The sequence below is a fragment of the Folsomia candida genome, unplaced genomic scaffold (genome assembly GCF_002217175.1).
Source record: "Folsomia candida strain VU population unplaced genomic scaffold, ASM221717v1 Fcan01_Sc017, whole genome shotgun sequence".
In the NCBI taxonomy this organism is placed as follows: Eukaryota; Metazoa; Arthropoda; class Collembola; order Entomobryomorpha; family Isotomidae; genus Folsomia; species Folsomia candida.
Window position 1 is genome coordinate 2,993,576 of NW_019091209.1, and position 25,105 is coordinate 3,018,680.

A 25,105-nucleotide genomic window follows, 5' to 3' on the forward strand; every position below is an offset into this window, starting at 1 on the left:
TGTCCGTTTGGCTGCAGGGTAGCCAGGTCAGGTATAAAGAGATGGTTCGGAGCCTCACCAACATCACAAACCGTCCAAATCTTCTCACAGTCACATCTCAAGAGAAAAACCATTCTCTCAGGTAAAAATCTCAGCATAATTTTGTGATTTGTGTGCAATAATTCGTGGAAAAAGCCTCAAACAAATCAGTGGTAGAAATAGTAGTAGTAAATTAAGCGAAGCGTGGGTGTGGTCCCTTATTCGCCCCAAAAGTGTCCAAGGAGAAGCAGACCAGTTCTCACTTTGTTCTTTGTTTCTTCCTTGATTTTTTGGAGGATTTTTGCTAATCATCTTGGATTCCTATAGTACCGTGAGTAACGTTTTTCTCTTTTGCCGTGCCAGGTCACACACCTCTCGGGAAGGCTCCCTGCCACACACTCTCACTCAACATGATGCGTCAAGTCGTCCTTGCTCTTCCCTTCGCATTCCTCCTTCTCGCCGGCGTCAGGGCCGAAGGTGAGGTCAACAAGTCCCCCTTGGCTGATGAGGCTACCCGTGGAGGTGGCGGTGGTGGTGGTGGGTACTCTCAACAGTACCACTACAACGCCTACCCCAGCCATGACCCCTACGGCTACACCTACGCTGGACTCTCTTTCGACCTCTCCACCGGACTTTTCCTTGCTCTCGGAGCCATCATTGTCCTCCTCGCTCTCGCCGCCGGTAAGTTGAAAATTGACCTTCCTCCTCCCACCCTTTAGGTCAGCTCGCTTATCATCACTTAAAATTTGCAGTCTGCTACCCACTCTTGAGCAAGGGTTCCGGATACGGAGGTGGTGACGGGTGGGGATGGTCCGGCAGCAGCTATGGATCTTACCGATCCCTCAACCTCGCCGGCATGTCCGAAAAGGTCCTCAACGCCGTCGAGAAGGCTTATGAGCTGTACAACAGCAAAAACCAATAATTGGTAAGAATTACATACTTTCACTCGTTCATGAGAAAAAGAGAAGTGTTTGGTGAGAATTTCAAGTTAGACGGGGGAGAAAAGTATGTAAGATTTTCCTGAAAAGTTAAAAACATTTTTCAATCCCAACTTTCATTTGGTTTGCGAGGACACGTTGAAAATGTGAGAAACAACGACATTGGTAAAAGTACAGTTAAACAGGTTGTTATCTTAAAGAGAAAAAAACATGTTGGAAAGTAGACCTGGTTTTGCAGGATGTAGCGACCTAGGAGAGTTCAAACTTGACCAATCACCCAGTTTTGCAAAGTGCGCTGATAATAGTGATTATGGGTAGTCGTTCGTAGTCGTAGTTTACATAAACAAGTTTGCGAGTAGTTTCCTGTTCTCGTCTTCAAGACCACTTTGTACTCGTAGTCGTAGTAATGGGGTCAGACCCAGTATGTATATTCACTTCTTTACCGTAGATTTCTCTCCCTGTAGTAGTCAGTCAGTCAGTCAAACCAGTTTTCATTCATGTTTATGCATGTGTGAGGCTAGAGAATTATGTGATGTGACGTGACCCTGAAGAGAGAAATATTATTATGCGGTTCTTCACAATGTGAGACAAATCTCATCTCATTTTTTCCTCTTTTTTTACCCCTTACAGATTGGAAAATAGCCAATAGCCAAATTTATTCTAAGTTCTTTCTCTAATTCTTCGGGCTCACTTGGTCTTCAGCCGCTTTCCCTGAAAGTGTCTGGAAATCATCTAAACTCAGGAATCTGCTGCTCTTGTTCCACACACAATTACGTAAAACAAAAAATCGGAATCCAGTTTGAGAAGAGTATGGTGAAAGCCATGATATAAACTAAAACTCAAAAAACGAGGTGGGGATCCCCTTTAAAAAACGACATCATCACAAAAAAATACAAACAACGCGTGACATCCAACCGTGGACGGACGTTAGTGGAAAATGCTCAAAATTTCTTCAACACAACTTTTGTAAATGGTTTTCCTCCTTTGGAGAACTTTGGACTCTTAGATTAGTTAACGGGACAAAAAAAAACATATTTAGGAGATACAGTTTTGTATACAACCTTCACACCCTTTACTTGCGTTTGCTAACCAAAGACTGACTTTATGGACAGGTGACAATACGTATATAATAGGTAGATTTTTACTAGGTTTACTACATACAAGCTCACTTCAAGGGGTGAAGCGTTTTTTGCACGCACTGCGACAAAGATATGTACTTATCATTCTGTGTGCGTGTACAAAGGTGACATTCCTGTACCCAAAGCCTACGCTTATATTATATATATAGAAACTACTTTTATGAGGGATGCTGCACCTTCGGGTGCCTTCTCAAAGCCATGACCTCTGACTCGGGGTGTGTCCGCGTCCACGTCCTCCTCCTCCTCCTTCGGGAGGGAGGGAGGCACCGTGTGCAGCACCCCCACACACATTGCGACGATGACGGTGGCCACGACGATAACGACGACGACGATGAGGGGGACGATTACAAATAAAATAATCCAGCTGACTGCCAAAGATTTTTAAAAAATGAGACAATGACGACTTGGAGTAGTAGTGACTTTCTAGTTTTTTTTGACTGTTTATTGACACGAACTTATATAAGAGACGAGACGTTTTCGTGACTCAGACTTTTACCCAGTACGTAAAAAAAGATACGGTGACTTCTTCGTCATTTTGGACAAACCTCCCGAATAATCCCACCCCCAAAATTGAATCAAAATTCGAATTATGATATCATCGAAAAATGAACAATCAGCGTATACACACCGCTCTTCTCTTTCTACGCCAAGCGTGCCTTTCCCAGCAGTTTTTATTGTCCAATGGGCTGGCTAATTGTTGACTAATTTGTTAATTCATTGTTATTATTTTATTTGTTGAATCTGTTGATGATATTTATTCCCAAAATTTATTTTATTTCAAACCAATCCAATAAATATTTCAAAATAATCTGATCGTGTAATGTTTTGACTGCTTTGTTCATATGCATTACGCGACTTGGCGTACAATCTTTCCACCCACGACGCCCAGATTGATGATACCAATAATTTGAGACTCATGATTGCACATACGTTATGTAAATTCATCTGGAGGAAACCTGCATATCCAGCCCGGAAAAGTTGCTCACAACCAAAACCACAATAGAGGCATGGTGATCCCACCCCGGACAATGGACTAACCGGGCAGCAGGCGGAATATGTAGTCGACTCAATGAACATGACCCCATCTTTACTACATACACACCGACCGAACTGTCTTCTTTCTTACCCGGATAAAAAAAACTTCCCGAAAATGGTTTGTTTAAGGAGTACCAGAAGCAAGAAGACGTTATGTACGCAAGTTATGAATTTTTGTGCATACATTTCCCCATCAAGAGCAGCAACAGTTTACTTCATTATGGGCCAACCCAACTTTGTGTTTATCGTCGTCGTCGTCATTATCATCATCATCGCCACCACTACGTTTGAACATGTGAAGCCTTCATAACACGGCTCATTTGACGTCGTGTATAAGAGGAATAATAAGGAAGCATATTTAGAAGCTCTTCTATACATACGCGAAATCGATCCCAACTCTGCCGTAGGAGTGAAGAAGTAGCAAGCACAAAATATAATTTATCTCCAGGCTTCCAAAATGCAATATGACTATGTTCCTTAATTGACTTAAATAACCTGGTCGGGACTGAGCGAGTTCCAACCAACATAGGAAAGATCTACATATAATGGAGCATTATATCCCAGGCATTTATTTATTAATAAGAAAAGACTTGCTTAAAGTGTACGTGTTGAGGTTGGGGTGGTATTATTTGTACGAAGGAAGGAAGGACGAGGCCGAGAACGAATACTAGCCAAGCAAGTATTTCGAGCAATCAACTAAATCAAATGTATCCAGTTTCCTGGAGGAAAAGATGAAAGAAAATTTTCCGTGGGCAAAAGATCCACAAAAGTTGGACCTTTCTCCAGTTCACGTGCGAGAAGAGAGAAAAGTGACCGAAACCATGATATATGTAGGTACTTTGCTAAATAGTACATAAAATAAGGAGACGGATGGATGGATGGACAGATAATAATAATAATAATGACTTCTGACATTTCCACTTAGAAAATCCCCGACTTGATTGATATAAATTATTCTCCATTGTTCCTGCCCAATCATGTCGACATTGATTAAATGGATAAACAGGGTGAAAGTAAAGTAAATCTGTCCGCACAAAGGGACACGTACATAAATACGTACGACTGACTGGATAATAAACATGCAGAGATGAATAACTTGGTCCTCATGATCAGTGACTGCGGACAGAGGGGCAATGTCCCCACGGTTGTTCGATGTCCGCATCATCTGCCCATGTTATACAAACCCGGCCCTCTCCTATCCTACAATGTTAATGTCCCCACAGCTTCCGCGGCCACTGTCGTTCGACATTGCGTTACGCCATCGCGAGACAATAAACTCTTTGACCTGACCAGGAGCATCGTACTCGTCGTACGAGAAGCAGCAGCCACTTTCACTCCAGGCCTGCTGTTCCGTACTTATTATTATGCAAACTCATAATTTTCTGCACATCATCATCTCCTGCCTGGCCAAACAAGTATTCACTCATTTGTTTGAATGTTTGTGTGAGTTTTGTATTTGCAAATTGCTCAAGGATTCATTGCCTGGTTGGTTGGAAGGGTTCGGAGGAGTCTCCCCTTCCGGCTCTCGTTCCATGTTTGTGGTGAATAATAGTGAAGAATTATACTGTGAATTGAATGGGAGGAAAGTGGAACCATTGTGTTTTTTAGAAATGAGAAAAGACAAAACTTTCTGTTTATTGAAGCACTTTTCGTCGTTACGTATAACTTTTGGGGAAAGTTTTTTATGCAATTTTTATTAATTATTTAAATCAGTTTTTGTTGCTCTTTGTGTTTTTTCTGGGTCTCTCTTAATTTCAATTCAACTGGAATTCTCGAGGGTAGAAAAGAGGAGAAAAACAGGGCTGACAATTCGACTTTTTCGCGTGTGTAGGTATGAGGTCAATTTTCCAATGTCAAAGTGAGAACTTGTCGCCGCTTGTTTGCAGTGGCCGCGGAAGCCGTGGGGACGTGTGGGGACATTTACATTGTAGGATGGGGGAGGGACAGGATGCGGACATCGAACAACCCTGGGACATTGTCCCTCTGTCCCCTCACCCTTCCGCGGCCACTGCTTCTTCGTGTATGTAGGAACATGAAAACATATTCTTGACACATAATTGTTTCCCGAATTTTTTGTTATTTGTTGGATAAATATTAAGTACTTTCTCCCTCTAGAAATCTCTTTCTGAGATTGATCACAAATTTAATTTCTCGCTCATCCGTTCACAATGTGGACGAAGGAGGTTAGGTGGGAAATGCCCTTCATGGCGTGAAGAGCACCGAGTTCATTATCCACTGTATATTTAATTACCTTGTGGATTACCTATGACCTTTCGGCGCACTCAGAGTACGAAACTATGCAAAATCTGGCTTATAGGTAAGCACTAGGCATCACCCCATCATGAGAGGAGTCAACCAACATCCCGTATTTTTAATGGACATCATCATCCATCGAGAATACATAACTAATGGGCACAAAGTGTCACTCCTTCATCCCAGAATAGATTCATTTGCAACTCACCAGCAGCTCCAATAAAAAGTGCACAAAAGTGGTGGTGGCGTCGGGTGGAGAATTAAATTTTGTGCACATTTTATCTAAAATAACGGAACGACCACATGCAAAATCTATTTACTCGCTGTACATCGAATCAAGGTTTCCATTATTTCCCCAGCACAGGATTGTCTATCTATCTATCATCCTCTCCCAGTTTTTGACACAAGTTGGTTTTTAATCACTTAAATAAATGTGTACTATCTATTTTCACAACTTTTATTTACCATTTAAGTACTTTTCCATTTCCACTTATCCTTGGGGTTGGGTGGTTACCTAAATTTGTTGGCTGGCTAAAAAGGTTCCGTGAACTCTAACCCGATCCATCCATCCATCCATCCATCCATCCATCCATCTGCAATCTGCGGAATATTGCATTAGCTCTCTCGGAAATTTGCAGCACGCAGGGAGAGAGTGATGATATAGTGGTTTGGCAAATAGGTATGTGCCATTGTGTGGTGTGGTGATTTTAAAATGTTTATCCTGAACATCAGAAATAGGGGCATCACCAAGCAAAGTGAAATGAAATCATCTTGCCCTTTTCTCACAAAACTTGTACACTCCAACCAACTTTTGATTTATATATTATTTGTGACTTTGTGTGTAGTCATTCTTCTGGATGATGAGTTGCTGAGATTGCACAATAATCATGAAAATTTTAGAGAGAGAAAGGTGGCTGGGTGAAGAAATAAAGAGTTGATTATCCTGGTTACTGGAACTTTTCACCGTCTTTATTCCCCATTTTGCAGTAATAATATCCAATATACTTTCTACGAGGTTATTGCATTGACGACATCATTCTGGTCTGAAAAATTGATGAGTTTTTGGCAGGCAGACATGATCTCGTAATTTTACAGAGAGTGAGATGATGCCGTATAAATTAGCTGATCGAATCTTCTACCCGACAAATAAGCAAGTCTCTATCTCCAGATAATTCTGGATGGAATTTTGTTTGCGGTCGACCTTATTGTCTCCGATTTTTTATCTGGAAACGTCGATTCGACTCTGTCTCATTGCATTTGAGGAGGATGGGGAATTCTAAGGAAACCTGTTACGATGGATAATAGGCTTTCTCTCCTCTCTTCTCCTCTCTCGGGTTTCAGAGGAGCCAAAAGTTTGTGAAATCTTAGAAGTAGCGAAAAAAAAGAAATATGCAAACATCCTTTCTTTTTCTCCATTCAAATGACTATTCAATGTGCAAGTAGAAGAGTGCGGCTTTTCGGAGGTCTTGTTGGTTGCATCCTTTGTCAAAAAGTGTGTATAGTCGTCTGAAAAGTTCAAATTTATTGATTTATTTATTCATCACAGATTTTGTGCAGCAGCCGGTGCTCTGTGTTTTTATCAGCCTTTTATTTTCCAGAACTTATAATTGTTAGTAATTTTATGTCTGCGTTTGGATGGAACCTTGCCAAGAAGGAGCGAAGGACGCCGTGACATTGCTGCTCTCCCAGAAATAAATACTTACCTAATAATTCTGGAACAACAACAAGTAAAAAAAAATGTCGAGATTAATTAGAGACAGGATTTTACCAGTTTTTTTCTCTAATCATCGACCCGACAAGGCAGCAAGAATGCATTTGCATTAATATTATTTTTATATAAATATTTACTTATCATGCTGAAAAATGCATGCATGCATGAGCAGCGTCCTTAAGTGACAACGGATGGGATGCACCTTTGATTCATCGAGAGGAACAGTTACATGTCGTTATTGTTCGATGTGCTGCATCATATGAACAATGAGTGAGTTTGCATGCATCGCGATTCATCACCAACAAGTTTGTGCTCAAGATTCAAGGTAAATGGTCACGGTGATAAGTAATTCCTTAAAAAAAGTGTTGACGACAAGTCCACACTTTTTTAGATGTGTGTCCCAAAATATGAACGTAAATATGTAGAACGCTGTTCTCATTGCTGACACCTTGCTCCGTCGTCACCTATCTGTTTATAGAATAAAAAATGTGTGTTGTGCAAGTGTCAAAAATGGGATGAATGCGGCGACACATGGGGTTTGAAGTGCACTTGGTTGTAAAGTGAATGAATCGCCTTTTGTGTCGTGTATGCATGTACACTGCAAAAACCGAGGCGAACATCTAAGATACCCGTCCCCTGCAAAAAAATGAGACTCATGAGAGTAAAACACGCACATCATCACCTCGCTGCTCGAAGAATAAGCCGAGTTAACGGCTCACACAAGGATCACAACGGAAACGAGGCGAGACGTTTTGAAAAGGAGGAAAGAATAGAAGGAATGGGAATAAGAGAAGGAAGCAGAGTAGGTCAGTATTAAATACAAATCCCAAAAGTATAAGCAGGCACAGAAATGGAGCACCTTATAAAGAATGCTATCATCACATCGTCAAATCGCATCATTTCCTTCCCCCAAAAAATTATTCCGCATTTTTCTTGCAACGCGTGCTTCGCCAGAAGCAGTGACGAGGGTTCCGCAGCGTGTGCTCAACAAAGTCTTCTTAAAAAGTTGACCACCAAACCAACAAAGTGTCAGACTTTTAATGGGCGACAAGTTTTAATTGATTTGAAAATAATAATTTGACTTATTTCTCTGGAATGGTACCAGTGATTACATTATCGTCTTCTTCCTCCACGCCGACGACGACGACATTGTGTCTTCTGCGTCGAATAAAGGAGGAAAGGTTACAGTGAGAAGAGATCATCGAAAATCGAGTTATCCACCATCCAGCATATTTTTCTCAGGTGGAGAGGAACCCGTTATGGATTTCTGTTCTGCGTTGACATCCCCACAACTGATCCTACTCACGATTATTGGACTATCTTTTTGGTTCGTAAAAAATAAAATATAATCTATATTTCATTCCCTTTGAGAATTTTGGCATTATTTATGCAACAGTTGTACTGCATGCAAATGGTATTGTTCTTGATGTACTACTACGAGAGAGTAAATATAGTTTCGAAAAAAAGAACGAGGGGGGATCGCACAGTGTTAGGTTTGTGATTAAATTACCAACTTTTCAAGGTCAGAGTTGATTTCGTCACTTTGATTTCTCGTGCTGACCAAGAAAAAAAGGCTCAAAAGTTGTTACAACTTTCTTGTATATTTTCTTTACCATTCCGACACTTACTTTGCCCATGTGAAATATTAATGCAGAGTTAATTTGCCCCGTGTCAACACCACGACTTGAAGAAGAAGTCATATATGACGAGGTTACATACACTCGTTTTTTCCCTCGAGTTGCGACACGACTATTTTCACACGACCTGAAATGGTGTGCACAGGTCATTAAATATGCAACGACTCCTTGTCCAACTAGGTCCCCGATGGAGTGTGTAGCACTTCGACTCTTTCGCGGAGCTGTTTCTTCTTCTTCTGGCGGTGCCAAAGCCTATTTCTCTCAAGAAGAAGAAGAAGAACTTGGCGGTGGGGATGATGACGGAGAGCCTGCTTCATCAAGAACGAGTAAGAAATCGTCCATTTAGAAATTCTTAGCATGATTTACAGTGTTTTTTTATTCGGTGAGCAATTTCACTTCGGAGTTGTTAAATTTTTTTCTGCCCTCGAGTAGTTGCAATTATCTGTACGGTTTTTGCAGAGTGATAAATAACATAAGATGAATCTTGCCCAGTTGACGACGTGGGAGTAATTATTCCATACATGTTTCTGCCTAATAGGAATAGGGAATTGGGTGAATGAATGAAATGCGGATGTAAGTACGTAGTAGTTCATAAGTCTTGCCCACCTATTTAGAAGCATGTGTCTCATTTAATGACTCGAGAAAGGATTTGGCACAGTGGGAATATTGGGGAAATGTACGGAAGGTTCAGCCTATTTCGTGATAGGAGTATCTGCCTCCTTCCAGGAACTCGTTCAGTCGAGGAACTAACTAACTAACTAGAAATTGTAGGAAGTGATGCGAGTAGTCCCGTATCCATAAATATGTAAACTGTGCCCAATGGAATATGCATTCCGAATCAATTAATAGTGACGTATGTCCCCTTATCTCAAATGAACCAGCAGCCGGGCAATTCTGGGAACTCGTATCGTCCTCCTCGGATATCATCCCAGTCCAAAACCGATCTTCTTCTGACTTACCACCCTCGTCCTCCTCGTCGGTCCATATCAGCCTGGAGACACGTCTTCAAAAGCTTGAACATCACTTCAACACGCTCAAAATCTACGATGAAGATTGCCGACAGCGTTTGTTGTGTAACTTGGCGGAGAACCCTAAAAAATTCGCCCCTTTGAGCACAGCCCTCTTAGACGAGACCAGGTTTGTGTGTGTGTGTGTTTTGACTATTTAATTACTAAAGCCTTCTCCTGATGAATGTGCCCCTTTTACAAAAAATCAGCTATATCGGAGATGAAAAAGTTCTGGCAACCGCTCTCCTCTCGACGAAGGAGGGGGCTCGACTTCTCAGCTATATCGAAGCCGTGCAAAAGGGATCCTCCAGGTATGAGAGAGACCGAGTCAAATTATGCCATTATGCAACTACATAAATACGTTTTCCCCATTAAAAAAATATCCACTTTATGTAACACAAAGATGGTCCAATTATATCAAATGACAGGTTCGGCTGTGACGTCTGGACGTATCGATGTCCCCTCAGCATCACCGCCATGATTGATTACAAGGCTCTCCTCGTTTGGAAAGAATTGTCAAAATGGCTCACGGTCAAATTTGTGGCGAGTAAACGGGCCTAAATTGCATACGTAAGTGCCGTTATGTAAAAGAAGAAGAAGCAAATTAAGGTTAATTTTCCACACATTTTTATTTATTTATTGGTACACATAATTAATTAATTAATCAGAGTTGCACAAGATTTTAGAGAATATTTATCATCATCATCATCATCTGTAGATTTCCATACAAATATTTATTAAGTATCCCGATCTGTATATATCCGATTTATTTTGATGCCACAATGATAATCGCTTAATAACGTGGATGTGGTGGTGAAAAGTGAGTGGGGGTTGCACAAAACCAGGGGATAAATATAGATTAATAACATGTAGATTTATATATATATGTATTTACAAGAATTGCAATAATATTTCATCATCATCATCACGGACTCATAATTTCCCAACAATACATGTGTCATGTCGTCGGAGAATTGTTAAAAATAGAATAAATCTAGCAACTCACGCGTAATTGGTACTTTACAATTTTTATCACAAAGAATTGAACCCTCTAATTGGGTATCATCATCAGCCTCGCATCATCATTCACCTTGATAAACTAACTACAAGATACTCGAACGAAATCCTACCTCATCAACTGCAATCCATCCCAAATTGAATTGATGCTCCATTCCATCAGACTTGTCAAAAGTTGGCAAGTTGCACTCAATAATAAAATATCGACGTCAACTTGCACAATCCAGAAGTAAGTACTTTGGATCGTCGAAGAGCACCACCACGAATTCGAACTCGAGAAGAAGATAATAATATTACTTTTTTTACCGACTTATGTACACTCTTCTAGATAATAAATATATATATATTTGTGAGACCAGGGATCTAACGAGCAAAAAAGAAAGTATCGTCCCCTCTTTCAGTAATTTGAGTAAGTAAGTTATATAAAGTGAAGGAGAAGATAAATATCTATCTATCTGTTATATTTTTATTTGTTGGTTTGTTTGTTCGCCACGGTTTGTTTGGTTGGTAGTTTTTTGTTGTTTGATTTTCTATTTATTTGCGGATAAGTTTGGATATCTGGCTCCTTTGAAATCTATGCATTTCGTGGCTAAACACAGGGGCCGCGGAAGAAGCCGTAGGGACATTAAGAGGGGAGGGCCGGGTTTATATAAGATGATGCCGACACCGTGGGGACATTGTCCCCCTCAAGCTTCCGCGGCCACTGGCTATCTAAACATACATTCTGCTGCACTTTATCAGTGCAATAGAGACACCGATTATGGATCCATTTACACGGAAGAAAGCCACGCAGAGGGAATTAATATGATGGAGAAAGTGATACGTATAAAAAGAGAGAGAGACCTTTTCTCTATGTGGGGTCTCCTATTTAAGTTAAGTTTTTTTTTTCTTTCCTATAAAAGGCAACTATTTAGAGGATAAGTTGCACTGTTGAGTTAGTTAGTGTGTACATACAAGAAGAGTTATTTAGTTTGTGTGTCTCGAGAGAAAATAAATTGAGTTCTCTTCATGAAGAAGAAGAAGAAGTACAAGTGAAAGTAAGTGTATATAGAGCGATATGGGTATTCTCTCGATCCACTTTCATCCGATAAGTCAATCTGCTACTGCACATACATATATACGAACGAAATACAGTACATTAAACACCCTTGAGTCTTAATCGACTCGAAAGTTTGAGCACCTTAAATGTAATAAATGTAATCGGATTAGTATTAGTCATTTGATCTGTCGTTATAAAAAAGATGTGAGGGGAGGGAGATATATTTGGATTGGACACATTAAGCAGTTGGGTGGGTCGGAATAATTAAACTTTTCACTGGTTTACTTAAGTTTACAAACTATGTTATTTAAACTAAAGTATGCTATTTTCTAGAGTAATTTTAACTACGTACATAATTAACTAACTATTACACTGGTATATTATATACATTGGAGGAATGTTTCTTCGACCAGTTAGTATGAGGAATATTTGCAGTGGCCGCGGAAGCTGTGGGGACATGGGGGGACATTAACATTGCATGATAGGGGATAACATGAGGACATTGTCCTCTGTCCCCTCCAGCTTCCGCAGGCACTGAATACTTGCAAAAATATGAATGCCACCGTCCCGACCTTGATTCAGTCTCGAACATAGGACTACGCCGACATTTTTCTATCCCTTTTACTAACTGGTCTCCTACTCATACAGCTTCTCTCCATATAGCATCATTTCTATGAGTATAAGAATGCATGTACAGACTGGGATTCAATTGGGTTTGGTGGAGTGAAAACATCGCCAATTGCATGGGGACATGATTTCACTCTGTGTACTGTAACGTAATAAAGTATAATAAAGTTGGATACTTTTTCTCCCCAAGAACTCCAATGCCACACATTTTCCTCTCCTTTTCTTACTTAGAATTATGTATCTGACATGATTTTGAGAACTTGTTGTGATTCATTAAAGCAATTTTTCTCGGGTTTCCTTCGCCATGAGGGTGCCTACATACGCCCTCCCTAAATAGTACTAAACGTCCACACGGAGAGATAGGACCAGCGTTGTACATTTCGTGGTATGGTGAAAGTGGGTGAAAGTAAGTGTGTTGTTGTGAGACGATGATGGTTTGGTCCTATGTCCTGGTTACATTATTGTTTGGAAAATGGGACTCGTGTCGTGTTGTGTGTCCCATCATCGTCGTCATACATATCACGACATAACAAGTACATACGTACTCCGAGACTACTGCACTATTAAAGGGAGAAGAGAGCGAGTGTCAGAGCACAAAGTACCGTAAATTTATGTAACACAAAAGCTGTCTTCTACACATCGAATCGCTGTCCTCCGTCGTATCTGCACCAGTGAAAAATCCTGCCACACAGCAAAAAGAGATACTCAATTTCTTCTCTGAGACATCCTTTCATCCTCCAGTCAGCAGCAGCAGGAGGAGCAGCACCACCACCACCGCCAGCCTCGAGATAGGACAGAAGAAAGACGCGATGATGGGGTGACGACAATTTGAGACGAAGAAGATAGGTCACAACAAGGCGATGGGTGAAATTGGTTTGCGAACCCAAACCAGAAAAAGAAATGACTGATGTTACTGCTGCTGCTGGTGGTGGTACTACTATTTCGATACAGCGGAACGAGGTGGAGAGTGCGATAATGGGGATCTTGTAAGCATATCATATTGGATTCGGTCGTCTTACTACTTTCTTTCTTAAAGGGATCATATCATGTCGCACATTGGAAAGAGAGTTCTAATCCCATCCTGCTCCAGGGGAACAGATGACATCTCCAAGCCGTCACATCAGACCTGACAACTGGGCCAAGAAGAAGAGAGGGGCATATGGTGCTACTATTACTAGTGGTGGATTTAGGTAGAGAGGATGCCGACGACGACGATGATCTCCTGCCTACCACCCATTTGTTCCAGGAGTTGTTTGTTTATGACTGCGTGCGATAAAATATGAACCTTGTCACTTACGGGGACAATGGCATGATGGCCAACATGATTTGACATCAGCCTCATCCTCTCATGATGGATTGTTCCTCCTAGGATGAACATGTAACAGTCATTTCTGCCTGTCCAGGACTTGGGTGATGAGCGTGCTCTCCACATCCCCATCGGGAGGGGATGCTTTCGAGTTGGTGGATTTCCTATAGTGCACCGTCGCCGTCTGCTCCCTGTCCACTCTGGATTCGCGGATACTTCTTCCACTCAGGTCCCCACCGTCGCCTCGTCGAAACCCGGACCAACAGCAGCAGCAGCAGTAGAAGCTCTTGAGGGATTGCCAAATGTCACGAAACTCCTTGCGAAAGTTGTCATTGAAGAATCCGTACAGCATTGGGTTCGTGTTCGCACTCGACATGCCGAACATGTGGCAGAACGCGAAAGCCACCCGTTCCGCGTAGGTATCCTCCACAAATGGGTTGAACAGGTCGACCACCAAGTTGAAGACGTTGAGTGGCATCCAAGAGATTCCGAAGATTATGGCGATCGAGATGAGGAGCATATTCGTGCGACGAACCCTGGCCTGATCTTTCCGTACGGATCCACCTCGCCGACCACCTGCAGGATTCTCAACCGTGCTCCGGCAGCCAGGCTTCATCCGGTACCGCAACTTTTTGCAGATTTGACAGTACGCCACAGTGACGACGGAGATGGGGAGAATGTACTGGATGATGATGGAGAAGAGGGAGTAGTATGCCCGTCCTGAGGATAAGAAGAATCGTGGACTTATGTAACCCTGACATTGTGGACCTTATGCCCTTATCGTCTTATGACATAATACTTATGTACTCACCATGTGTACAAGGCCATGCCTCGATGCAATAGTCCACAGAATCCAGGTCCGTATAGTTCACGTCGATGTGTTGCAGTTTGCTGTACACGATCAACGGCGTGGCCAGAACGGCAGCCAGAGTCCAGATTCCAATCAGTGCAAATACGGCTCCAACGCGTTGTACGGATGCCTTCGTGGGGTACACGATCACCTTGAAGGAAATCCAGCACCTCGATTTACTTATTTTGTTTGCCCATGTATTTACTCGCAGTTGGGTGGACCTTAAAAGCGTTCTTCGTCTGAAAACAATGCCCCTGCTGCTGCTGTTCAAATAAACACTACGACGCGACATTCCGCAGACAGGGTGGCTGAAGGCTTTCTTATGTCTTTCAACCCTGTCATTCTTTGGTTATCTACGCCTCTCTCTCTGCATGTGGATGCCTGGTACATAATTCAATGGGAGGAAGAACAGTTGCAAATTGCGACCAAATTGAAAGCCTGGTTAGAATTTTGATCTTTGTTAAAATCTTGAAGGGAGTGTCAGGTGCATGACTTGATCAGAAACGAGGCGCACCACCCATCACCGCAGATAAGCGGTTTGCCTTCTCCCATTTCCACCAATGCAAGACGGAGAAGAAATCAAAGGCTACATAAAATATTGCGAGAGAGAGACGCAGAATGAGCTACTACTGCTCGTCCCAATTTTCCCACGGAATCCCTTCCCCCAAATTGAATGCTTGAGATTCCTTGCATCGCAATGAGATCGTGATTTCGAGAAAGTGCTTTTGAACTATCAAGTTACACCGTATAGACGCACCGCTAGCCTAAATATGTCTGTCCGTGATATTCCCTATTGCATCGTGGAGGAGTAAAATCTAAGGGAAGTATCCATTTGCATTTGAGAAAAAAGAGCCAACAGGGAGTGGAGAAAGGTACCCACGGACCAAGGTCGCAAAAAAGTGCTCCTCCTCCTCTTGCTGCTAAATTGTTATCATTTTTTCACTCCCGGACTCCCCCATTTTTCAAATACATCATTATTATGCATGTCTTCATCCCGCATGGTTTGCCTTATCTGCGCGTGCATGATGCCCGTACAATAAATAAATATCACTTACGTGATATCTGTCCAGAGCAATCGCCGTGATGGAGATTGTGGATACGAAGATGGAAATGGCATGCAGACTGGAGATGGATTTGCAGAGAAAGTCATAGTTTCCAAAGGGCCAGTACGCCGTGACGATTTGGACGAGTGTGAGGGGCATCGTGATCACGCAGAGGAGCAAGTCCGACACGGCAAGATTGATGATGAACATGTTCCTCGGCGTCCGCATGGATGACTTCCGGACCACGGCGCACACCTTCAAGAAACAGGAATAAGAAGGGATTAGTCCTGATTCGCGACTAAATATAATAATGTCATCATTCCCTCCCGTAGCTATTTTTATAAAGAAACGACTGAGCAGTGGCCGCGGAAACGGTGGGGTCAGGGGAGGGACGGATCTATATCAGATGGGGTCACCTTGGGGACACTGTCCCTCTGTCCCCCCACCCTTCCGCGGCCACTGTGCACCCTGAGCACACACCGTGAGACAATTTCCGACCGTGCCAAAGGAAATTAGAAGCGTGTAGACGAAGATGAGGAAATAGAGCATCGGCCCGTCGATGAAGAGGTTCGTATGGTAGCGTTTCCAGCTCAGCCGGATCTCCTCACTCGTCTTGTTCAACGTGTTCAGAGCACTGGCCAACTCCTCCCCGTCGATCGGACTGCTCATTTGTAAAAGCTCGAGCAGACTGGCCGGGAGGCTGTAGACGCTCCCATTGTTGTCACCACTCGCCCCCACGACGACGTCCCCCATCCTGCTCTTTGTTCAGCGGCGGAAGTGTAACTTCAAGATAAGTACTTATCTATCTAGGATGCTCCTCAGACAGCGAGATGATGTCAGGAGCAACAGCTTTCTTCTCCTGCAGACAAGATAGACAAACGAACACACATAAAAATATATATATCATACGAAATGTGACATCACGAGTGTCAACAAACAACACGGGGTCGTGGTTATGCATTTGAAGAGCGACATAATATTCATGAATGTGTCTCTCCTCCTTGAATATGTAGGAGGTGTTTTTGCCTCTGTATGTACAGTTGGGCTTAGGGAGTAAATTATAAACGTGGACTGATGATGAGTAATGAAGACCTACGGACTCGAGTGAAGTGAAGTCACACTTACGACACGTATAAGACAAGCAATATTCCTTGATGCCAAGAACCAACAACGGGCGAAGTACGTACACACGTAACAACGGGCGAGGCCGTGTTGTGTCGTGTGCTGTAACAAATTTCCTGTCTCCATTTCATGAAATCTTCATTCTCTCTCTCTCGTTCCCTTTCTTCCCAGGCAGAGCATCATCATGTTTGGCGAATAAACAAGAAGTAAATTGGATTTGTTTCTGCCTAGGTGGTAGTTGTGTTACCCAAGGGTTGTGATGGCATTGGTTGGTTGGACTGCAGTACGCCAGTGGTGGCGGCCAAGGTCTCCTTGTAGATAACACTTCCGTCTCACAATGTCGCCTGGCTTGCATCCATACATGCAATTCCTGGTCGTCGGTTTCATTATCCGAAATCCGAAATCCGTGGTGGTGATTACATGCTTGGTGTGAGGCAATCGACCCTTTTAAATCCTTTCGCTTTCTCCGAACACACATAATAATTTGGTAGTTTCAACAAGTTGGAAATATTGACAAACTCGTGTTTTGTGTATATTTAGATAAACGAGAATTCTGTTACGCAAGAGGATGTGCAATCAAAAATAATTGGTGGTGCAAAATGATGATACGTATTTATAGATGGATTATGATCTTGTTATTATGCATGTAAATGCGCACACGAAGTAAGTATTTCGCAAGATGATCTAAGGAGTTCAGGGACAAAAACATGTTATTTTTTCAATCATCAGCATATTAATTGGACATATTCAATATTCTTCTTTGGGGAAAAATGAAGTTATGAAAGTTGTTGCGAAAGATTATCTGAATTACGAAAGTCTACTGGCGCGTGTGTATTGTTAGGAGAAAAGTACAAGGCAAGATAAAAAGTTGTTAAAGTGTGAAACTTGATTTGGCCCGAGTCAGATTTCTGTCGAATTTGATCCCTCATTTGCCCATGTGTTTCAAGTCGTTGGCTCGGAAACCAGACAGACGGACGGACATAAATACATACACGACTGGTACACAAGCCTTGACACGAGCTAATAAGTGTCCTCGAAAGTAAGAAATACCGAGAATAGAAACTCCCACACATAAAAAATAATTGTTGCTCTTGCACAATTTTAAATCTTTCTGCCTGCTAGTTAATCAAACTATGGATAACTATCTATATAGCGGAAATTGTATATCATTTCGTAGAACCTGCTTTCATGCCTTGAAAAAGATGGTAATTTACAAGCCTAATCAGATCCGAATATTTCACCCCGTTATTTATTATCCACTGGCCTAGAAAATTTCGAAATTCGCCTGTCCTTCAATTCAACTCACCCACCGGATGTAGCTTAATGACACTAACTAAACCAAAATGTAGCATCGATCCATCCCCCCGACTGATATTATTGGCCGTGCATATTAATTGATTTTAGTGACAGGGCGAAATTTATGGCCAGATATGGGACAAGATATACACACACTAAAATTTGTATTCTACCCCGACTTTCACCAAAAATCAGCCACGGCACGATGCAAAATCCTGTGCGACTTATAGGATTGAATTTTGAGCTCCCTCCCACAACAATGGAGGCAAATTAAAGTGGCTAAAGTTTGAATTTTGCTTAATTTTTTGGAGAAAGTCAACACGTTCGTTCAAATCCTGCTCGCTGAATAACAAAAAATGCAAAGTTGGTTGTTTCAACCAACTACTCGGCTTCCATGTTTTTCGCTGCCAAGAAGCATTCCCCACTTCTTTAGTCCGGATGCAAAAACATTTTGACATTTTTATCACTTTCACTCATTCCCTCGAGAAGTAAACTTGAAACACATTGAAAACGTCGTTTTACTTTGCCTCTCCCCCCACGGAGTTAGACCTGCTCGGCTACTAAACTAATGTCAAGTTTGCGACGGAATCATACTCGCCTGCTTGTCCGCTGTTTTTGAGGAAATCCACGTCCTCACTTTGCCTGACAGGTCGAAGGTCTCAAATTAGAGGCAGCCGCACCGCAGTAGCTTAAGTACAACACACTAATTCCTAAAGAAAAGCCAGGACTAATTTTAATCTCGTAATTTTTCTCAAGCTTTTTCCTTGACAGGCTTGTCGTCGTGGAAAGTTTTCTTGTACACCAACGACCAACTTGGTCTCATGCAAATCAGGCAGCAATGGTCGTTCCCACCCGCGATATAAATATGTGGTTGGTTGCCCTGATAAGCGGGCAACATCATGATGACGCTACATCAACGTATGTATGTATGCATAATGAGTATAAATTTGTGTACAGGTAGCAGCGAGTAGTGGGTGGCAATGGAGGATTTCTGGAGCTTCTAACTTCCTTAATACGTTTAACTAAGTTACTTGTAACATGAGCTAAGTGCTCGCCCCTTTCGTACAAAGTGCTTTGGAACATTATTCGAAGTCAGTCATAATCATATCTCTCCAGCGGCCTGTGTTACCAACCGACGGACCGACTTGGGTAAAAGTTATGCTCTCTTGATGATACCAAAAACCTAACGCTGTTTCATTGTGCACACTTTTACACAACACTTTTCCCACCCTGACTTTCTTTCCGCAATGGTGAAATCTTTTCACAAACTTCTTGTCAGCTTTACACTTTTTGACAATTCCTATCTTGATTTTGGACGACCAAATCTCGCAGAGTGGAACAACTCGATAAGAGATAACCTTGGGTGAAACGACAATTAGTAAAATATTGCTGTGTATCGTTTATGACGCGAGGAGGAAGGAAGCAATTTGTATGGGGAAAGTTTCCCGTTGTAAATTTCCGGAAGGATATGGGGACCACTTCTCGCTAAGAAGAATGCAGGGGGCTTTCGCGAGGTGGTGGTGGTCGTGGTGTTCAGTGGTCCAGTTAATGACCGTCATCAATAAGACGATACGACGGTGCTCGACCAGTGGCCGCGGACAGAGGGACAATGTCCCCACAGATATTCGATGTCCCCATCATCTCCCCATCTTATATAAATCCGGCCCTCCCCCCACCCTACCATCCCATTACTTCCGCGGCCACTGTGGCCACCACCACGGGAGAGAAAGCATGAGCTGTGAGGACACTTGGTTTCAGGGTCGATTGGGGTTATATGAAATTCGTAAGGAGATAGATTTTTATGTGAGAGTGACAGTTTGAGGCGCTTGTGGCAGCCGTACTTATGTATGTAATAGGCACTTGGAAACATCAGACTGTTTGGATCCATTAAGAGTATTAAGGACAAGAAGAAGACGAGAACCCCAGCAGCGTTGAGAGTCAAATCGTCATTCGTTTCGTGGTGGTGGTGATGGAGAAAATTGAGACTGACTGCGAAAAGCAGAGAATGGATGGATGGATGGACTCGTGTCACGTTCGGAATGAAAGTTATTCATTCCGTCGCTCACTTGATGAATCTGAATTGCCTCGAAAGTCAGTGTTCATTCACCTTGAAAGGTTAGGCGAAAAAATAAGAGAGAGTCGGTTTCTTTTGCCTGTTACTTACTTTGTGTGTCCTCCTCGGGGTCACTAAGAAGAATGACTTTGTAATGATGATGATTTTATTGTTCCAACATAAAAATACCGCGAGAGCGACGGAAACGGTGGCGGACGGAGAGAAAGCATTTTATTGCATCTTTTAGAATTAGAGATCTCATCTCTAAACGAAGAAGGGCAAGCAACCAAGCAATCTGTTCCATGAAAAAAACTGCATCCGCCGCAGTCTGGAGCCAAAAGGCACAAAAATCTTGACGAGGCTTGTTTAACTGGAAATTTCATTTTTTTGATTGTGCATCACACCGTCGCGTCGTCCACTCAAAAACCTTGCGATATCAACTACACGATTGTTCGTGTTGTTTTTCTTTTTCATTCTCACTCTCACAGAAGGAAATTGAGTACGAAAAAACTTTCCTGTTTATGGATTTGCTTCAAGATATGAGAGTTCAGGAGTGGAGGAGGCAGTAAATTGTGTCGTACTACTAGTTGCGACATCATTCATGCCACATATTGCAGGAAATCTAGACGAGACGCAGCCTGTAGACATACTTGCTACTCCTCCTCTCGAGATGACGAGAATAAGAAATGCTTTACATGTCACCCCGTTCGTTCGTCATTGCCTCCAATTTGTGCCTCAAACCAACAACAAGAATATGCAATATTTCTTCTCCACCCAGAATATCTAAGTACGATGGTGGATGGCGGAGTGATGTCTTTGCTTATTCAACCGATACGACTTTCCCCTATGCATTATGCATCCCCATATTTACACAGCAACAAACTTAGCAAATTTCCCTCTAAAATATAGTATGCCTCACTTAATTCAAATGCAGCCAGCCCATTGTTGGTTCTCGGCGGCGGTGCATGCATGGTGTGTAGTAAAGCGAGAAATTAATTTTATACGTACACAGATACATACGTAAAGTCAAAAACTTGCCTCGAGTGATGTCAAGAATTGGGCCGGGCGGCGGTAGAGAGATGATGATGATGACTGCTTCGGATACGACGAGGACGACGACGATGTGATGCACTGATGAACAAAACTGATATCAAACTGTTTCTCAGTTTGTAGAAACTATACCATTCAATTCACACGAATTGACTTTGTCCAAAGTTGAAATGAGATCAAATGAAAATTTATTTTCGGAATAATGCCAAATGCCAAACAATTAGCGGGCCAGGAGATGCAACGATACGAACGTATCGAGAAGCAACTCGTGGCGTGGCGTATCTTTGAAGGAGGCAAAGTGATACTGATGAGAATCGCTGAGGACTGACGGAGAGTTGTCTGCTACCCTGTTCGACCAGTTCGGTGTGAAGAATGAGACGAGAAGTGAAACTTTCTCCGTTTCCGTTCACCCACCAAGACCACCACCACCACCGGTCCGTCCGAGTCGACGTGAATTCTAATGGAGGAGGCAGAAGAAGAAAGGCAGAAGCAGAAGAGAGTGTAGAAAATAGTTGGTGCTATCATTTGAGTGAGCTACATATTATTACAGTTACCAACCATGCCAGTAAGTAAGGCATGAGTGGTGTATGTATGTTCATTATTTTATCGGTTGCACAATTTTCCGAGGGGCTCATTGTTTCTGCTCGCAGACGATAAAGACAACTATGCAATGACTGACTCGCTAAGCCGTTTCGTGCCTCGAAATGTGTGTGAAGTCAACAAATTTCAACAAATTCTATACACCAAAAGTAATTTCAGAGTGAATGAGAGAGGAGACACATAAAGATTTATTTTGGAATCTGGAGTGCGTGAGGATGCTCTTGATCTTGACAGTCTTGTCGTCGTTATTATGTGGAATTGAAACTGTGACGATAATGACGGGGGCGATGATGATGAGAGAGGAGCTAAATGTTTGTAAACTGTGTATGTCGTGGAAAAGTACACGCCACGCGGCGAGTAGTAAAAAAAGACAAGAAATTATGCCCGACATAAAATTAATGCATACAAAATTTAGTGGTCTAACTCGGTTTATCTTTTGGGGGCAGGTTTACAATAAGGTCGGCTTGTTTGTCGGTCTGAGTTATGTGAGATATATACATAGTACCAAATTACGTGTCACTACCACCACCACCACGAATCGTCCCATTCTGCACCCCTGCAATTTGCCAGGATGGTTATGATTAAGGAAGAAGAAGAAAAGTTGAATTATTTTGGGGGGCAATCTTTTCTCCTCTCTTTTATTCTCTAGAGGTTCAAAGTGAAATGAAAAAAAATACTTGGTGGGTGACAAATTGCTCCCGATATTCTTTTTGTGTGGGGTAAAATACGCAATAAAAAAATGATTTTCTAGTTCCCACCAGTTCTCCCAAAGTGAATTTGTACAGGTTGATTTACTCGTTTTTTACTCGATTTTTGTACGTACATATGTCCATTTTACTTTTCTGTCACTGAAGGAAGACAAGAAAAGTATGTAGGTGCAATCATGCGACAACAAAGAATTGTTGTGGTGGGATGGAGAATGTTGACCTTACGGGCTGCCCACTCGGGATAAAAGAATGGCACTCAAGAAATCCATGGATTTTTGAATATCGCAGCAATGGCTCGCAATAACCGTAACATTATCTTTGTGCGCCGCATTTTATGGCGCTTCCTCTGTCAGCGGTGATAATCTTGAGTGTTGAATGCGAAACTAAAGACTTGTCCCGAAAGATTTGGTTGTAATTTTCGCAAAGCCTGGTTGCAAGTCAGCCTCTAAATACGTACTGCACCCTGAAACTGTAGGTACATTTCCCGCATGTACATAAAACTGAATGAACCTTCGACCTTCCTCTCCTTCTCCTCTTGGATGTAAGCAAGGGATACGTACGTAAAGAAGTTTATTTTCACCAGGCCATGTCCTAAGTGAGTGAATGCAGTGTCACTTAAGTGTTGCGTATCGTCACGTCCTGAATTTTGTACAAAAGCGAGATATTTATGCCCACACCGTTTCAAACGAGTCGTCAAAATATATGTACAAAAGTTGCATCTTGCATTTACCATTTCGCAACGAGTGCTCGTTTAAATTCTTGGAACGTGTCAAGATTTGGATATGCGCATAAGTAAGTAAGTGAATGTGCAGTTGGGCAAATATATGCTTAAAATGTACATAGTAGATAGGGCACGGCAGGCAGTGGCCGCGGAGGCTGTGGGGACATTGACATGGTAGGATAGGGGAGGGAGGGGTTTGTATAAGATGGGGAGATGATGCCGACATCGAGTATCCGTGGGGACATTGTCCACACGCTTCCGCGGCCACTGATGGCTGGGAAAGAGTTGATTTTGTCTAAAGTAAATGGTATGCAGAGCATCGTCCCATCAGGCAGGACGAGTTAAATAGTTAGTTGCTTGGTTAGTCAGTTGGAAGGTTTAGGTTTCCAAAATTCACTCAAATTTATTGGTCGATTAGAAGATTACAAGTTTATAATTACTTATCCAAGGCGAGTGAGAGTTAACGAGCCAGCTTTAAGACTTGGCAAGTCCGCATTGATCCGACAGGAATAGAAAGTTTGAGGGTTTTCTTACTAAACGTTCCTCTTAATCATGACGTAGTAAAATCTCATACCCTCTTTTCAATTAGAGCTGGAGGAGAACATAGTTTCATCCAGTTTTATCCGTCTGCCCACTTTGATTAAATGACACTTAACACCGCGTTTAATCCAGATTTTACCTGTGCCTTACCCGTCCAAACATGGCCAATCTCGGAGAAAATCAAATCCTCGTATTTGTGCTGACGTTTTTTGGAGGAGTTGTGATTTATGACACAATAAATGAAGATTGCTCAGCAATATTTGACCAGTGGGTTCTATACCGGTGGCCAAGTTGATATGAAACAGGCGTCAATTTCGTCAATAATATTTTTTGCTGAGATTCCTGGTCGTGGCCGTGGTGAGAGTATGAGTGACACATTGGCCGCGGAAGCAGGGGGACATTACTCCCCCAGAAATTCAGCTAAATTGTAGCTTGCCTCCTCCTCCAATCCTACAATTCTAATGCCCCCCTATGTCCCCCCAACTTCCGCTGCCACTGACTGAGTGAGCATATAAATACACTCGTCCCGCTGTTATATAACTAACGAGGCTGGAAACTTATCTGGAAAGTATTGCAGATTAAATAGTGTTTTGGCAACCGCACCGACAGGAAGGGCAGAAGAGTGGTTCTCTGGAGAAAGTTATGTACTGTGTGGTGGTGGGCAAATAAGCAGGTTTCCTAATAACACACGCTGGCTGGCAATAATGTGCCCTGGAGGAGTCAAGAGTTACATATTCAACTTTTCTACTTAGCGTATCATTTATTAATCACGGGGCAGAGAGGTAGGTTAGTTAATTTTAAGTTCGACATGATGAAAAATTTAGACATATAGCAAAATTTTCGTCGAGTCGGGCAAATTACAGGACTTTTTGCGGTTACATAATAACGAAGAGGGAAGAAAAGTATGCACCAGGAAGCATTTTTACTTCTCCGGATCTGCGTGGTTGTGTAAATTTGAAAGTAAAGTCTGGCCTAAGTAACAGTGGCCGCGGAAGCTGTGGGGACATCTGGGGGCATTAAAATTGTAGGATAGAGGAGGGCCGGGTTTATATAAGATGGGGAGATGATGCCGACATCGAATAACCGTGGGGACATTGCCCCTCTGCCCCCTCACCCTCCCGCGGCCACTGCGTAATAAGCGTAAAGTTTGTTGTATCCGGAGAAAGTGGGAGAGTTGATGATCCAGCGAAAAGTCATGGTCAAGGAAGATATTTTGTATACAGAGCTCTTGGAAGTAGATATTTTTTATGAAAATTCTGCTTGCCTACATTTACACGAGGCTATTCAAGTTGAGTTTTTAGAAAGCAATGCAAACACGATGAAAGTTTGAGGAGAGAAATATGTATCAAGTCGAGGGAACTTATTTATTTGCTTGGTTGGTGTGACAGTGAGAGAG

General features: G+C 42.4%; 3 protein-coding genes across 4 annotated transcripts; 2 read left to right on the plus strand and 1 right to left on the minus strand.

Moving 5' to 3' along the window:
* Window positions 1-2,903, plus strand: LOC110856881. Its single transcript, XM_022105465.2, has 4 exons — window positions 1-121; window positions 382-699; window positions 771-943; window positions 1,587-2,903. Exons 2-3 carry the CDS (start codon window positions 429-431, stop codon window positions 938-940), a joined length of 441 nt encoding a protein of 146 aa, XP_021961157.1. The 5' UTR covers window positions 1-121; window positions 382-428; the 3' UTR covers window positions 941-943; window positions 1,587-2,903.
* A 5,036-nt stretch (window positions 2,904-7,939) lies between these two features.
* Window positions 7,940-10,747, plus strand: LOC110856893. 2 transcript variants are annotated; one of them, XM_022105479.2, is made up of 5 exons: window positions 7,940-8,421; window positions 8,912-9,057; window positions 9,613-9,868; window positions 9,948-10,049; window positions 10,167-10,747. In XM_022105479.2, the coding sequence occupies exons 1-5, from the start codon at window positions 8,354-8,356 to the stop codon at window positions 10,297-10,299; spliced, it is 705 nt and encodes a 234-aa protein (XP_021961171.1). In that variant the 5' UTR covers window positions 7,940-8,353; the 3' UTR covers window positions 10,300-10,747. The 2 variants fall into 2 exon arrangements, with proteins under 2 accessions (XP_021961171.1, XP_021961172.1); XM_022105480.2 differs by having other exon boundaries at window positions 9,616-9,868; window positions 10,167-10,579.
* On the minus strand, window positions 10,349-16,473 carry LOC110856980 (neuropeptide F receptor). Its single transcript, XM_022105570.2, has 4 exons — window positions 16,101-16,473; window positions 15,633-15,875; window positions 14,539-14,728; window positions 10,349-14,447 (listed from the first exon to the last, which is right to left on the minus strand). The coding sequence occupies exons 1-4, from the start codon at window positions 16,371-16,373 to the stop codon at window positions 13,807-13,809; spliced, it is 1,347 nt and encodes a 448-aa protein (XP_021961262.1). The 5' UTR covers window positions 16,374-16,473; the 3' UTR covers window positions 10,349-13,806.
* Between the last annotated feature and the right edge of the window lie 8,632 nt (window positions 16,474-25,105).

Excerpts from the sequence above, each read along its gene's own strand:
- LOC110856881 (XM_022105465.2), top strand. The coding sequence starts at position 429 with ATGATGCGTCAAGTCGTCCTTGCTCTTCCCTTCGCATTCCTCCTTCTC. Across the intron at positions 700-770 it reads CCTCCTCGCTCTCGCCGCCG|TCTGCTACCCACTCTTGAGC; the intron begins GTAAGTTGAAAA and ends TAAAATTTGCAG.
- LOC110856980 (XM_022105570.2), bottom strand. The coding sequence starts at position 16,373 with ATGGGGGACGTCGTCGTGGGGGCGAGTGGTGACAACAATGGGAGCGTC. Across the intron at positions 15,876-16,100 it reads CGGTCGGAAATTGTCTCACG|GTGTGCGCCGTGGTCCGGAA; the intron begins GTGTGTGCTCAG and ends TGTTTCTTGAAG. Across the intron at positions 14,729-15,632 it reads TTGCTCTGGACAGATATCAC|GTGATCGTGTACCCCACGAA; the intron begins GTAAGTGATATT and ends ATTTCCTTCAAG.
- LOC110856893 (XM_022105479.2), top strand. The coding sequence starts at position 8,354 with ATGGATTTCTGTTCTGCGTTGACATCCCCACAACTGATCCTACTCACG. Across the intron at positions 8,422-8,911 it reads ATTATTGGACTATCTTTTTG|GTCCCCGATGGAGTGTGTAG; the intron begins GTTCGTAAAAAA and ends TTGTCCAACTAG. Across the intron at positions 9,058-9,612 it reads GCCTGCTTCATCAAGAACGA|CAGCCGGGCAATTCTGGGAA; the intron begins GTAAGAAATCGT and ends CAAATGAACCAG.